This window comes from Pristis pectinata, chromosome 2 (genome assembly GCF_009764475.1).
Source record: "Pristis pectinata isolate sPriPec2 chromosome 2, sPriPec2.1.pri, whole genome shotgun sequence".
Lineage (NCBI taxonomy): Eukaryota > Metazoa > Chordata > Chondrichthyes > Rhinopristiformes > Pristidae > Pristis > Pristis pectinata.
This window is the reverse complement of record NC_067406.1, coordinates 91,550,801-91,566,104: the sequence shown is the minus strand read 5'-3', so window position 1 is coordinate 91,566,104 and position 15,304 is coordinate 91,550,801. Positions and strand designations below refer to the sequence as shown.

Sequence of the window (15,304 nt, the reverse complement as noted above, 5' to 3'; positions counted from 1 at the left end):
GGTCTCCTAGGTGGATGTAAATTTATTATTTTGAAAGAAATTATGGGAATTCCTGCTGGTGCTTGCCAACATTTACCAATTATGATTAGCAGAGCAAATTATCAGATCATTATTATCTTATGGGAGTTTGGGGTGAGAAAATTGCCTGCAGAGTTTCCTACATTTATAGCAATGACAGCACTTCAAAAGTGATTCATTTTGTGCATTTTTGATTCATTTTCTGTCCTGATGAAGGGTCTCAACCCAAAACGTCGACTGTTTATTTCTCTCCATAGATGCTACCTGACCTGCTGACTTCCTCCAGCACTTTTTGTGTGTGTTGCTCCAGATTCCAGCATCTGCAGAATCTCTGTGTCTTCATTTTGTGTATTGCTTTTTTTGGGTTATTCTTAGGGCATGAAAACCACAAATAAAAGATTTCCTTATTAAACATTGCTCAAGGAAATTAACAACTTTTTACATGGATTCTTTATTATAATAGAATAACATGCTGCTTAGATGACAGGGTAGATACAGGGACCATGTTTCCACTGGCTAGTGTGTCCAGAACAAAGGGGTTACAGATTCAAAACAAGGGTCAGCCATTCACGATTAAGATGAAAAGACATTTCTTCACCCAGTGGTTAATGAATTTTTGGAATTCTGTACCTAAGGTGACCATGGAGGCTCGGACACTGAGCACATTCAAGACAAAAATCAACAGATTTTTGGATATTAAGAAAAACAAGAACTATGGGGTTCATGCAGGGAAGTTTTGCTGAGGTGAAACATCAACCACTATCTTATTGAACGGCAAGCCCAAGACAAAGGGTGAATGGCTTAGTCCCGCTTCTATTTCTTATGTCCCTGCATTCAGAGGAGCATTAACAGAAGAAAGTGTTCAGATAAGAAGATAGTAGAGCAGATAAGGTTGAATTTAAGGAATGTCCTGAAGTGCAAAATGCAGAGAGATTTGAAGAGCGAAATTCTGAGTTCAAGAACTTGACAGCTCTAATCATGCAATTAAAAGTAGTGATGCTGAAAAGGCCAAAATTGAAGGAAAAAGAAACTTCAGTGTTGTGGACTGGAGATTTCAGAGATATGGAGGATTGAGACATAAAAGCAATTTGAAAACAAGGATGAAATTTTAAAATTGAGATATTGCTTCACCAGGAGGCAGTGGAGGATTGCCAGCATAAGCTTGATGAATGAGCAGAACTTGGCCTGAGTTAAGGCACAGACAACTGAATTTTGGATGACTTTAAGCTTAAGAAGGGAAGAGAATAGGAGGCAGGCCAAGTGTGTGTTAAAGTAGTGAAGCCAAAGGTAACAAAAGCTGAATGAAATATAGAGCAGTGAAAATAAGCAGTCTCAGTGATGGTACATGTAAATTGTCTGAAGTTCAACTCTTAAGCAAAAACTGCTAGGAAGATGGATGGTATGGGAAGTTGGGGAAAGGAGTTTGCAAAGGAGATCAAAGACAATATTTAGATGGAGGAAGTTTTACTGGTTGCTGTGCAGGCTGAGACAAATTAGAGATAGTAGTGTGGGAGAGAAGTGGTAGTATGGTAAAACTGTGCATTGTCAGCTCACATGTAAAAACTGACATGCTTTTGGATGAAGTTGCTGAAGGTTAGCATGAAAATGAGGTGTAGGAGGAGCTATGGATAGATCCTTGGGGAACCCCAGAGGTGACAGTGAAAGAGAAACCATTGCAATGATTCTCACACTGGACAAATAAGACTGGAATTGAGTACAGTTCCACCTAACTGATAAGCATATGGAGGAATTTAAAATAGAGGGATGTGGGAGGAAGGGGCTAGATAGTCTTAGGTAAGGTTTAAAGATCAGCACAACATTGTGGGCTGAGGGGCCTGTATTGTGCTGTACTGTTCTACGTTCTATGTTCTAACTTCATGACAATAGAGAAAATTGAAGGAAGCTTCAGTGGTCAACTATGTCAAAAGTTGCAGGCTGAGAAGGACTAAGAAGGATAGTTTACCTTTGTTACAGTCACACAGGATGCTGATGGTGATTTTGATAAGAGCTTTTTCAGTGCAGTGGCAGAGATGGAAATCAGACTGGAAGAATTCATACAAGGAGTTCCAGGACAGATCAGCACAAATTGGGAATTGAATCAGTTGGGAGACAGGCTCACCCTTAAACTTGTCTGATATTTCATTAATTTAAATAGATGGATTATTTGCAGGCTTCACTACTGGTGTCTCTTTATGCTTTCTAGCCAGAAAGTCATTCATATAAAAGAATAAAAGAGAAAAATGTGTCCCTCTATTTCCAAGCTACTAAAGTAACAGAGTAGTTTATTTTTTGATCGTCATTTATACAATCGATTTGGATGAGAATATATAAGGCATGGTTAGTAAGTTTGCAGCTGACACTAAAATAGGCACTATCATAGACAGTGAAGAAGGTTTTCAAAAATTACAGGGGGATCTTGATCAGCTAGGTAGGTGGGCCGAGGATTGGCAAATGGCGTTCAATTCAGATAAGTGCAAGGTGTTGCACTTTGGGAAGTCAAACTAGGGTAAGACTTACACAGTGAACGATAAGGCCCTGGGGGGCATTGTAGAATGGAGGGACCTAGGAGTACAAGTACATGGTTCCCTGAAAGTGGTGTCACAGGCAGACAGGGTGATGAAGAAGGCATTGGCATGCTGGCCTTCATCAGTCAGAGTGTTGAGTATAGGAGTTGGGATGTTATGTTACAGTTGTATAAGATGTTGGTGAGGCAGCACTTGGAGTACTGTGTACAGTTTTGGTTATCCTGTTATAGGAAAAATGTCATTAAGCTAGAAAGTGTGCAAAGAAGATTTACGAGAATGTTGCCAGGTCTCGAGGGCTAGGCTGGGGCTTTATTCCTTGGAGTGTAGGAGTCTGAGGGGTGATCTTATAAAGGTGTAAAAGATCATAAGGGGTATAGATAGGGCGAATGCACACAACCTTTTTTCCTGGGAAAGGGAATCAAATACTAAAGGGCATAGGTTTATGGTGAGTGGGGAAAGATTTAAAAAGGACCCGAGAGGCACTTCTTCACACAGAGGGTGGTGGGTGTATGGAACGAGCTGCCAGAGAAAGTGGTTGAGGCAGGTACAATAACAACATTTAAAAGACATCTGGTCAGGTACATGGATAGGAATGGTTTAGAGGGATACGAGTCAAACATGGGCAAATGGTACTAGTTTAGCTGGGCATTCTGGTCGGCATGGATGTTGGGTCTAAAGGCCTGTTTCTGTGCTGACTCTATGACTCGATGACAGCACCATGTGTGCACAGTGGATTTGCTTGATACCACTAAAGACATTCACTTGATATCACTAAGGGCATTCTTGCCCAGCAGCATTTAGAGCAGCGCTATTTAGTAGATTACACAACGTCTTATACTATTCATTAGTGTGAAAATCTTTTATTAACACATGGTGCATAAATCACCATAGCTTGTTAAAATTAATCAGAAGTACATTTGTAAGGACCTTACAGTCAGGGAAACCAGGGCAAATGATGGCCAAGGCTGCATGGAAAGTGTAAAGTTAAAAAAAAATTACCTGAGGTGTACCTGGTTCTTCATCATTTAGATTGGCCTAGTGGTAAAAACAGAATAGCTTCCATACGGAAGCTCTGGTTTAAATGCTAATCACTGTCATATTATCAGAGTCTGATCCATATTAATAGTTAAGGATGCTGCTGGTCAGTGGCACATGTCTTCTCACTTAGGCAGTTAACTAGTTTAGATTGCACCCTACAGCAAGGCAGCAGCATTGGACCTGGCTTTAACAATGTTTAGGTTTCTATTTCCATGACATTGGCACATAAAAAAAGTAACTTGATTTTTCTTTATTTTCTTTCTGCTCCTTTCCATTCTCATAAGCCTACATCATATGAAATTTCCTACTAGCAAACAAGGTTCTTCTGTGCTGGCCTGTACTTTAACAATTTAGGTCACTGCATGAGTGGAATAACTGCATATATTTTTATATAATGGACTGGAAGACCCACAGTTAGTAAAGGAAACTTACAGATTTTCTATTACAATGAACACTTTTCCTTCACAGGTGATTTCCTGGTTATTAATACTATGGGCTGAAGATTTCAATTGACAAAAATATGGAAATGTGTATTCACTGTTGATCTGTTTTCCATCCCTTCAATATGTGCTATTGAAATGCCCTAACTGCATATTATATATGCACTCTTGCCTATGGTTTTCAAAATCATAGCATTATGTATATTTCTTAGAGTTTGATTTTATTTCATCAGTCTATGGATAAATCACCATAGATTGCTAAATCTATGGGGCCTAACACAGGTAGGGGCTACCTAGAGCCATTGCATTGTTTCATTGTCACAACCAGAAAGCAAGAAATTGATGAATGTTCTTCTTTTGACCAAGAACATGTAACCTTGTTTTTTCATTTCTTGCCCTTTGAACTTCCTTGTCACATGCAAAATGCCTGTTGCAGTTACCGAAGTATAAACTCATTCACACATTTTCACTGGGAAGTTTTTTGGTTTTCAAAATTAATCCTAATCATTTTTACCTGGGAGCCAATCCAGAAGACTTCCTGAAAACCAGTAATTCTGAGATACACAAGGTTTCCTTTGGTGTATTCTTTCAGTTATGCACAGAGAAAATATTAGCAATTACATTTTATTACTTCTGCTGTGTGGAAAATTATTTTTAAAAACTATGCTGTCAGCAAAATAAATTAAAATGGCAATATTGGGCAACATGTATATTAGATATGCTCATCATATTTCAAAGCATATTGTAACAATGAATGTTGTTACTTTTGTAGACAAACACAGCAGCCAATTTCTTCAAATAACAATATGCTCTGTCACCATTCTGATTTTGTTGATTGATGATTAAATGGAGTGTTGGCCAAAACTCTAGAACTTGCTCTTCTTTAAATACTGCAGAATTTTTCACACCCCTAAAGAGGTCCATAGTGTAATTATATTGCAGCAAACCAGCATCTCTGACAAATAAGTAATCCTTCGATATTTCATTAACATTTGGATTAGATTATGTGCTCAGATGCTACCATAGAATTTGGACCTCCAACTGTCTTCTCAGAGATGAGATTGATGCTACTGAGCCAAACTAGTACTCAGTGGGCAATTTTGTTTTCTCTGTATCTTAGAGTAGTAGGAGATAAACCTGTTCTTTATTAAGGGTATGAGGTTTGCATATCTAGAATGTGAGTTTTTTGGCATTGGAAAAAACACAGGGAGAAATCCAATTGGGACCAAATGTGGAGAGGTGAGTACAGCCAGTGCTGATATTCTCAAAAGTGTTTAACAATGGCAACTAAAGAATAATTACTCTGCTTCAAGGTATTAAAGTTACCTGACTTACATCCCTCTATTTGCTAAAATGGATTTTCATATCAAAAATCAGTAATTTCCAGAAAGCATAAATGAAACTAAAGTTGAATCCTAATTATTTATTGTTGCATCAAGGGTTAAAAGTTATTTTCATTAAAAATAGATTATGGATCCAAGTTTCCAAGATTATTGTTTACATTGAACATTTTCACTTACTGAGAACTTCCATCTGCTGTTTTGGATTGTGTTTCAGATGATATAGCTTCAGCTCACAAAGAGAAACAAAGGAGAACTGGGAGATGGGGTGAGGAAGAGACAGAAAAAAGCTAGAATTGACCGGCATTGCTAAGGGTCCATTAGTAGAAGTGGGTGGCTGGCTGAAGTGGTCATCCTGAGAGGTGGAGTGATCCAAGACTGGCAACTACACCTCAGGCTACAGATCCTGAGACCTTGGCCCCTGGTTGCCTTGATAGCCTTTTGAAAGAGCTCTGCTGTTGAACCGTCTTGAAATGTCTCTTTAAAATGAGGGCAAGGCAGGCTACAAAACTATGTTACATTTTTAAATGCACCTTTGCTCCCTGCTATTTGAAGTGGGAAACCGTGGTGACATTTCCCAGCTGTGCCCTTACTTGGGTCAGTGGAGGTGTGTGGGCGAGAGGTGTGCTGTGGAGGTCAACTCCCCATTCCCAGAATGGACGCGACTGAGAGACATCCTCAAGGGTTGTCCTGCCTATTCTATGGGAGCATTGCTGATCATCAGCAAGTGTGTGGGCGGTCACATGCCTGCCCATGATCAATGAGCCCGCCCATGATCAATGAACGGCATGGAATTTTCCAGTCAGAGATTTGGCAGGCTCGAGGATAAACACAGCAGCGCATGTTGCGGCCTCAAACTTTCAATGAGGCACGGATGGATCTTCGGTCGAGTGAACCCTCCCAATAAGGCCGAGTCATATAAAGAACAGTAATGAATCACTTACCTGCACTTATCCTTTTAATCAAGGTCAGCGACCCCATTCGTATCACGATCATGTTACATTGCCAGCCATCTGGCCCCTCAGCTCAGGATATCTGTGCTCTGTCCCTGGTCACAGCTCTGGGTCCAGCAGCTTCTGCCTTGTAATGCACAGGTGCAGAAGGTAGGCACGGCTGAGCCCTGCGCACTGTGGTTTACTGATGGTTCTCTACAGAACTATTGGTTGAAGGTCAGCATGTTACAGCCTGATGCATTTTCTGCTAATGTATACTGATATTAATATTCCACGTTTCTCACTGCAGTCTTTGAGGAGTGAGCAGTGTTGGAAATGAACAGCATTATTGGTTTTCATAAGATCATGTGCTTATATTTCACAGGGAAATGGTCAATGCATGGTTTGCGGAAAGAGTGCATACTTCGAATGAAGCCACGAGGGATTTGAACTTAGTGCATCATATGGCCCGACTGGAGCTTGCAACCCCAGGGACTCCTACCAGAAAAATCTCAGCTTCCGAATTTGACAGACCCCTCAGACCCATTCTTGTTAAGGATTCCGAAGGGGCTTTAACATTTGTCTTTGATTCAGACAAGAAGGATCACATGCCGTTAAAAGTCCATAAATCTGGCTGCGAGGCCGCACCAGTCGACGATCAATGCTCCAGACTTTTGGAGCTTGTCAAAGATATCTCAAGCCATTTGGATGTCACAGCACTCTGCCACAAAATCTTTCTCCACATTAATGAAGTGATTGCTGCTGACAGGTACTCACTTTTCCTGGTGCATGAGGACAGCTCAAATGAAAAGTTTCTTGTCAGTAGGCTCTTTGATGTTGCAGAAGGTTCCACCCCCGAAGAAGCTTCAACCAACTGCATTCGTTTAGAATGGAACAAAGGGATTGTAGGATATGTAGCAGCTACAGGAGAACCACTGAATATTAAAGATGCATATAAGGTTTGTACGTACCTTTATTTACACATGCAGAAATAATAGGGTTAATTACTCCAGATATCATTGATGGTGCCTTTCATTTTTTACATCAAGCTCAAATTTAACAGTCTTATGTATTTTAGGTGTTTTGTTTTGTGTGGAAAAAAAACCCATGACATAGGTACAACAAAATAGAATGGAAAAGCTGCACAAAAATATTAAATTAAAAATAAACCTTGGTGATTCAAAACATGCTCAGATTTAAATTAGACAATCATAATATTTAGTTCTGATTTTGGTTTTCAGGGAGACTGTTCCTTCAGCAATCACAAAATGGTAAACATAGCAAAGAAAAACAAATGATTCAGACTTGAAACTATTTCTGAAGTGTATTAACACCAGTCCAAAACATTACCACGAACACCCAACAAATTCTCTTTAAATTATAACAATCTTTACAGAGCTTTTTTATTGCATCGTAGAAACACTTTCTTGCAACAGCCAAACTCTTCCAGGAGCCTCAATAAAAAGTTACTTATTAATTTTTACTATCAACCTTTAACTCATGTGCCTGACCATATTTGATTTTTTTCTGAAGCTGAGATTTTTTTAACAAGAAAATAATATGATTAGCAACCTATTTAAATGTAAACCTTTCATTAGCTCATTAAATAGTGCAGCCAGAAATGTGAGGTCATCACACATAAATAAAAATCTGAATGATTCAAAGATGATCAGTTTTTTTAAATCTGGAATTGTTCAATAACTGTAATAAATGTGAGTTATTTTTTTAAGTAAGGAAACAACTAATTATAGCCTACATCTGTGTAATTGCCATTTAGTTCCAAACCTTCTGCTTCTTATAAATATACTGTACCAGCACTGGCACTACAGAAATATCAAGAACAAGAGAGTGCCAGTACAAACAACTAGGGCAGAAACTCCAGCACTACTTTCCCTTTGGGAGCTTCTATTGCACTCCTACATTGCAGATGGTGATTTCTAATAGAATTTCCTCCTAAAATATAAACATGATACCCAGGAACAAGTAATGAAAAATAGATGCTGTATTCTTTGGTCAGGTCGCAGACTAAAGATTAAGAAATACAAGGGTAAAAACCCATAATCAGATATTCAGTTAATATTGTATATCACCCTTTTTGGGGTTCTGTGTGCAAATTTTGATCATATCTTACAAAATCTTCTCTAACCCTTACAGGACCCCAGATTCAATGCCGAAGTCGACCAGATCACAGGGTATAAGACACAGAGTATTCTCTCCATGCCAATAAAGAACCACAAAGGGGAGGTAGCTATCTTTTACTGGCACATTATGATTTCTGACTGATCTATGCAGCTGTATAAGGAGCTCAAGGACAATTTATGTTACTTTATTCTACACTGCCTTCAAAACCTGATGATTTCTTTATAGCTTGTGTCTGGAGCAGTGCGCAACATTCAGTGTGATGTAACCAGATACTTTACAGCGCCAGTGTGACTTTTTAGGATTAAAACAGCAAACCCTGCAAATACTCAGCAGGACCTTCAGGAATTAAACTTGCTTTGTAGCCCAGCATTCTGCTTTTTCTTTGTGCTGCTTTGCAGTATATCAATATAACAAGCAGGAAGTCAGCTAGGTCTCTTTCAAATTGCTTTTGGCAGTTTCAATCCTACTGACAAAGTAAATATGTTATTTTTCTTTTAAAATTCTGATGTGCACTGTCTGTGAGAAGAGCTTCCTGCAGCAGTTCAAGGTGGCAGCTCGCCATCAACTCCCAACAGCAGTTAGGGATTGGCAATAAATCAGTCTTGCCAATGACACCGTGACCCATAAATGAATTAAAAATAGTGCAAGGGAAAAGAGGATGATGATGGGGCAAATAAAGATCAGCCAAAGGTGGTGTAAGTGGTTGTAGAAAAATAGTAATCAGAAATTATTGAACTCAATGTTGTGCTTATGTCTGTAAAGTGCCTGGTTGAAAGATAAGGTGCAGTTTTTCGAGGTTATGCTGAGCATCATTCAAACAGTACTGGAGGCCAAGGATAAAGATCTCATAATAGGAATGAGATGAAGAGCTAAAATGAGTGTTGCCACCTCTTCCATTTTTATAAATGAGATCAAGAAGCATTATCGATCCTCTTCTACGATTTTTCTGGTAACAAGACTGCAAATGAAAGGAAGGGTCTTTGGATAAAAGTATTTGACTGTGTCTCCTTTTAGAGATACTATAAGTTTTGCATAAAGCCAAATGGTGTTGCTACAATTATCAATGAATTGAAAAATTCTTAATAATATCCATATGTAATACCATATTTCTGATATCATGTAGTGTGAGTTCCTGATATTGATTAACAATTGTTCAGTTCACAATAAAATTTCGTAGACGAGAGCATAAAATCATATTTTTCTATAAAGACTTGAATGTAATTTGCAGCTCTGACATACAATACAGGAATTGACTTCCTTCATAAATTAGGTACTGTACCTATTTTCATTTGTATTTGATTGTACAAGAGTTAGCATTTCATTGAATTCTAGTCTCACATACTTCGAGTCATGGAGCACTACAGCCCAAAAACAGGCCCTTTGGCCCATCTAGTCCATGCCAACCTGATCTTCTGCCTTGTCCCATCTACCTGCACCTAGACCATATCCCTCCAAACCCCTCCCATCCATGTACCTAGCCAAACCTCTCTTAAATATCACAATTGAACCCACATCTACTACTTCCACGGGCAACTTGTTCCACACTTGCACCGCCCTCTGAGTGAAGAAGTTCCCCCTCAGATTCTCTGTATCTATTTCACCCTTCACCCTAAACCTATGTCCTCTAGTTCTAGTCTCACCCAACCTTGGGGGAAAAAAGCCTGCATGCATTCACCCTATCTATACCCCTCTTAATTTTGTATACCTCTATAAGACCTCCCCTCTTTCTCCTGTACTCCAGGGAATAAAGTACCAACCTATTCAACCTTTCCCTATAACCCAGGTCCTCAAGTCCCAACAACATCCTTGTAAATTTTCTCTGCACTCTTTCAAGCTTATTGATATCTTTCCTGTAGGTAGGTGACCAGAACTGCACACAATACACCAAATTCAGCCTCACCAATATTTTGTACAACTTCAACATAACATCCCAACTCCTGTACTCAGTGCCCTGATTTATGAAGGCCAAAGTGCCAAAAGCTCTCTTTACAATCCTTTCTACCATGACGCCACTTTTATGGAACTATGGACCTGTATTCCCAGGTGCCTCTGTTCTACCACACACCTCAGAGTCTTACCATTTACTGTGCAAGTCTTACCCTGGTTTGTCCTCCCAAAGTGCAACACCTCACACTTGTCTGCATTAAATTCCATTTGCCATTTTTCAGCCCATTTTCCTAGCTGGTCAAGATCACGCTGCAAGCTTTGCTAGCCATCCTCGCTGTTCACTATGCCCCCAATCTTAAGATTTAAGGTCTCTTTATTAGTCACATGTACATCGAAACAGACAGTGAAATGCATCTTTTGCGTAGAGTGTTCTGGGGGCAGCCCGCAAGTGTCGTCATGCTTCCGGCTCCAACATAGCATGCTCACAACTCCTAACCCATACATCTTTGGAATGTGGGAGGAAACTGGAGCACCCGGAGGAAACCCACGCAGACACATGGGGAGAACGTACAAACTCCTTACAGACAGCAGCCAGAATTGAACCCAGGTGGCTCGCACTGTAATAGCATTACGCTAACCACTGCACCGCAAATTTGCTGATCCAGTTTACCATATTATCACCTAAATCATTAATAGAGATGATAAACAACAACAGACCTAGCACTGATCCCTGCAGCACATCACTAGTCACAGACCTCCAGTCAAAGAGACAAACATCTACCACCATTCTCTGGCTTCTCCCACTAAGCCAATGTTGAATCTAATTGGCTACTTCATCCTGAATGCCAAGCACCTTAACCTTCTGGAGCAGCCTCCCATGTGGGACTTTGTCAAAGGCCTTGCTAAAGTCCATGTAGACTGCCTCTCCCTCATCAACCTTCTTGGTAGCCTCCTCGAAGAACTCTATAAGATTGGTTAGACCTGACCTACCATGCACAAAGCCATGTTAACTATCCCTGATCAGGCCCTCTCTGTCCAAATATTCCCTTAGAATACCTTCCAATAATTTACTTTAAATAAAAATGTAACTAATGTAAGAGCAATTAGAGATAAATTGCTCCTAACATCAAGATGATTTGACTTTCAGTTAAGTAAGAAAATAAAGCATATCTTGGCCAATATTTATCCCCGAAACCACAACATGAAGGAAGATTACTTAGGTATTCAATATAACTTTGTTTGTGGGATCAATTTATTGGCTGTAAAAATATTTTGAGCCATCCCAGGAGACATGAGTGACACTTCATAAGTGTGTCTACTGTAATCTCTTCTTCTTTCTTTCAGCATAACATATTGTGATTTGAACTTTTAATTTTTCTAGTTAGTTATACCCCGATTAACTGAGATGATAGAGGCAACTGTGGAAATGATGTTGTTTTCTGATCAGATGATTGTTATGGAAAGAATTTGGGGAGATGATGGGGAGAGAACCAAAGAGGTAAAATGGGGAGGGAGAATGGCCAGGACAATTGCTGAGGATGTGAAGGTGAAAAGAACTAATCTTGTGGAGATTGACGCCTTGGACTTCCCAACATCGGCGAAGTAAGTAGGGTCCTTTCATAAGATGGAAGTAAACCTCAACTCTCAAGCTATTACCGATGTTAAAAAAAAATAAACAAAAGCAAACCGAAAACTTCAAAAAAAAAGAAAAAAAGCTGGACTGTTATTTCTTTGGTTACAAAAAACATTATTATGTTGTTACCTCCGCTCCTCTATATTCAAAGGTTATTGAAAGGGATTCGAGAAAGGTCTGTTTATATCATATGGAAATACTGAATAAATGGACTCCAAACTTCCTCAAATTTAAGCGAAGGATCAACAGTACCACTCCTAATTTTTTCTAAGATTAAACATGTTATAGTTTGAGAAAACCATTGAAATGTGGTAGGAGGTATAGGATCCTTCCATTTAAATAGAATGGATCTCTTGGCCATTAATGTAACAAATACAGTCATACGACAAGGTTGTAAATCAATATTCAATACAGTTGAAATAATATTAAAAGTGTCTTTCCAATATTTTTCCAAGAGAGGGCAGGACCAAAACATATGTGTAAGGGAAGCTACCTCCGAATTACATCTGTCACATATAGGTTTATATGGTGATAAAAACGGGCTAACTTGTCCTTAGATATATGGGTCCTGTGAACCACCTTAAACTGTATCAAAGAGTGTCTAGCACACATTGAAGATGTATTAACTAATTGGAGAATTTTCTTCCATGTCTCTATAGGTAAAAGTACCTGGAGTTCTCTCTCCCATTCATTCATAATCAGGTCATGAATTATTGCTATCAAGCCCTTCTGATATGGATTAAAACCTAAAATTTTTTTTGTAATTTCAATTTTATGTGGTATCGGAAAAGTAGGTAAAATAACTTTTAAAAGATTTCTAATCTGTAAAATTTGAAAAAAAATGTGATCTAGGCAAATTGTATTTATTAGACAACTGTGCAAAAGACAAAAAAGAGTTATCAATGAATAGATCATGAAAGCATGTTATTCCCCTCATTTTCCATAAAGAAAAAGCTAAATCAATTCTGGATGGTTGAAAGAAAAAATTGGATTGTACCGATGTTAGAGGCCTGCATTGTTTCCACACATCATATGTGAAAGAAATTTGCGTGTGGCATCACGGTGCATGCCCAGTGTTTTCCATGCTTATTCTCTTTTAAACCTGTGGAAGACTCAGATTATATACCTAGAAGTGTCCATTATTTGTGAAAAGTACCTGATTATGTTTAATGTTAGGATTTTTTAATAAAATTAGGTAATAGAGCTTAACAAGATGTTACCTTATGATGAAATATTTCAAGGTCAATGTATCCTTTGTTAATTTAGAACTTTCTGTCGATCTGTCAATAGAACTGTATTTGATGTCTGTTTAACCATTTCTGTTTACCAGGTAGTTGGTGTTGCCCAGGCAATCAACAAGAAATGTGGGACTCATGGAACATTTACCAAAAATGATGAAAAGGTAAGATGGTATAGTTTAAGATCGATTACTCATTCTACCCATTTAGATTATTGTGATTTGACAAGGGCAGGAAAGTACATGTGACACCACCATCTGCAGGTTCCCCTCTAGGCTGCACACCTTTCTGACTTGGAAATATATCACTGTTCTTTCATTGTTGCTAGGTATAAATCATAGAACTTCCTAACCTACAGCATTGTGGTTGTACCTTCACCAGAAGGTGTGCAGTGATTCAGGAAGACAGTTTACCAACACCTTCAAGAGCAATTAGGGATGGACAATTAATACTGGCGTTGGAAAATAATGTGAAATTTATTATTTATTATTGTTGCATCAAGCACTGCATCTGATAATTTGAAGTTGTTGTTCCTTCATGATTTATGTCTTTAAATTTGCAAATCAAGCTTTCTAAAGAACAATTACATTCAAACAGAATTGTGACAGATTGGTGTGTTCCTTCCCAGTTCAGTGTTGTTTGAGTCTAAAATATTCTCAACTGGTATATTCCTTAATTTCTGTTCTTGGAGTTATTTGGGCTGTTATGATCAGTGTTAACATGGATATTTTTTCCTTCCTTTTCTGTCTTCTCCTCCTCTACCCCCATGCCTGAAAGCAGTGAATCTTACTGAGGTAGTGTTTCATAATGGTGATGAGCACCTAGTGACTTTCTCAAATGGGTCACTGATATTGGTGGGATATTTACCCGTGGGGGCCCTGCTGCTCACATGAGTACTTTGGTCATCACCATTAAATGGCAATCAGGGGAATGCTTTAATCGATATTAATGTCAGCAAATATGAACACATTGGCCTCTTAGTCAGAGGTTACAATACAAGTTTCAGTTCAAAACTTGAATGTAGAATGTAGCATAATGTTTTTAGGAAATGCATCAACTTGAGTGGTATTGAAAACATAGATTCTCATACCAGAACAGTAAACTATCTGGCACACTGTGCCTTTGTAAGTGATTGGAGAATTCATCCAGTTTAATCCCACACGCCTGCTTTTTCCTCATGATGAAATGCTAAAGTAAAATGGTGGTTATTTGATCTTATTCAAGTTACCTTAGCAATATTTAGAAAAAAGTAAGTTGTTGTTTTACTATGGTGATTCTGAGTATTAGTTCTTTCAGTGGACATGGTACATTAAATACATTGAAGTGTACGCCTGATTGTCTGACTTCAGCTGCCTGTGAATTTTCTTCCACTAACAGCACAAGATTAGAGTCATCCTCTTGACCAAAATTCTTCTCTCAAACAGCATTATGAAAAATAGGTTTCTTCTTTTGGCCTTTATGAGATCTGTTGTTTGTAAATCTGTTATATATTTCTTGTGAAATATGTCAGGATACTTTTGGGATGTAAATGCTATAAAAATACAACATTGTGTTTAATGCAGGAATTACCTTTCAAATGTGTGAAACTTTTCCCATGAGAGATAAAGGATTCACACATTATGTATTCCGTAGCAAACTTCACCATTAGAGCGCCATGATATCTTCTCACAAAACTGAACTAAAAATCTACCTTCTATATATTGTAACAAAAGCTTAAGTCTTTAAAAATTTCATAAATTTTAGATCTTCAGGCTAAAATTGATTGAATTTTATTGGGTATGTATGTTGATGGTGCAATATTACAATGAATTAAACTGCAACCTCAGGTGAATTAACTGTGTAATGTTATTCAATTATTGTAAATTGAATAACTGAATCTATTGAAATCTCTGCTAGAAACCTTAATTGTTGCAGTTGTGGCAGGATAGCAATTACAATATACTTCTAGTTATCGTTGAAAAAAATGGTATGATTGAAGTGGTTCACCTGTGATTTACTTTCTACAGTGACACTCTCATATCCCCATTATCACCTAACTTGTCAGTCACCATGCACTGTCTTGCCACTGAAAACTGGCCACCAAATGCCAAGTTTGTGTGGACCCAAGAATA

The 15,304-nt window shown here is 38.5% G+C and overlaps 1 protein-coding gene across 3 annotated transcripts in view; it reads left to right on the top strand.

Moving 5' to 3' along the window:
• Positions 1–15,304, top strand: part of pde5ab (phosphodiesterase 5A, cGMP-specific, b) — a 111,346-nt gene that overhangs the window by 36,463 nt on the left and 59,579 nt on the right. For all 3 annotated transcript variants that reach the window (XM_052010103.1, XM_052010105.1, XM_052010102.1), the window contains exons 2-4: positions 6,679–7,252; positions 8,448–8,537; positions 13,286–13,357. In XM_052010103.1, the coding sequence (XP_051866063.1) occupies positions 6,679–7,252; positions 8,448–8,537; positions 13,286–13,357 (736 nt within the window). The remainder of the gene's footprint in view (positions 1–6,678; positions 7,253–8,447; positions 8,538–13,285; positions 13,358–15,304) is intronic.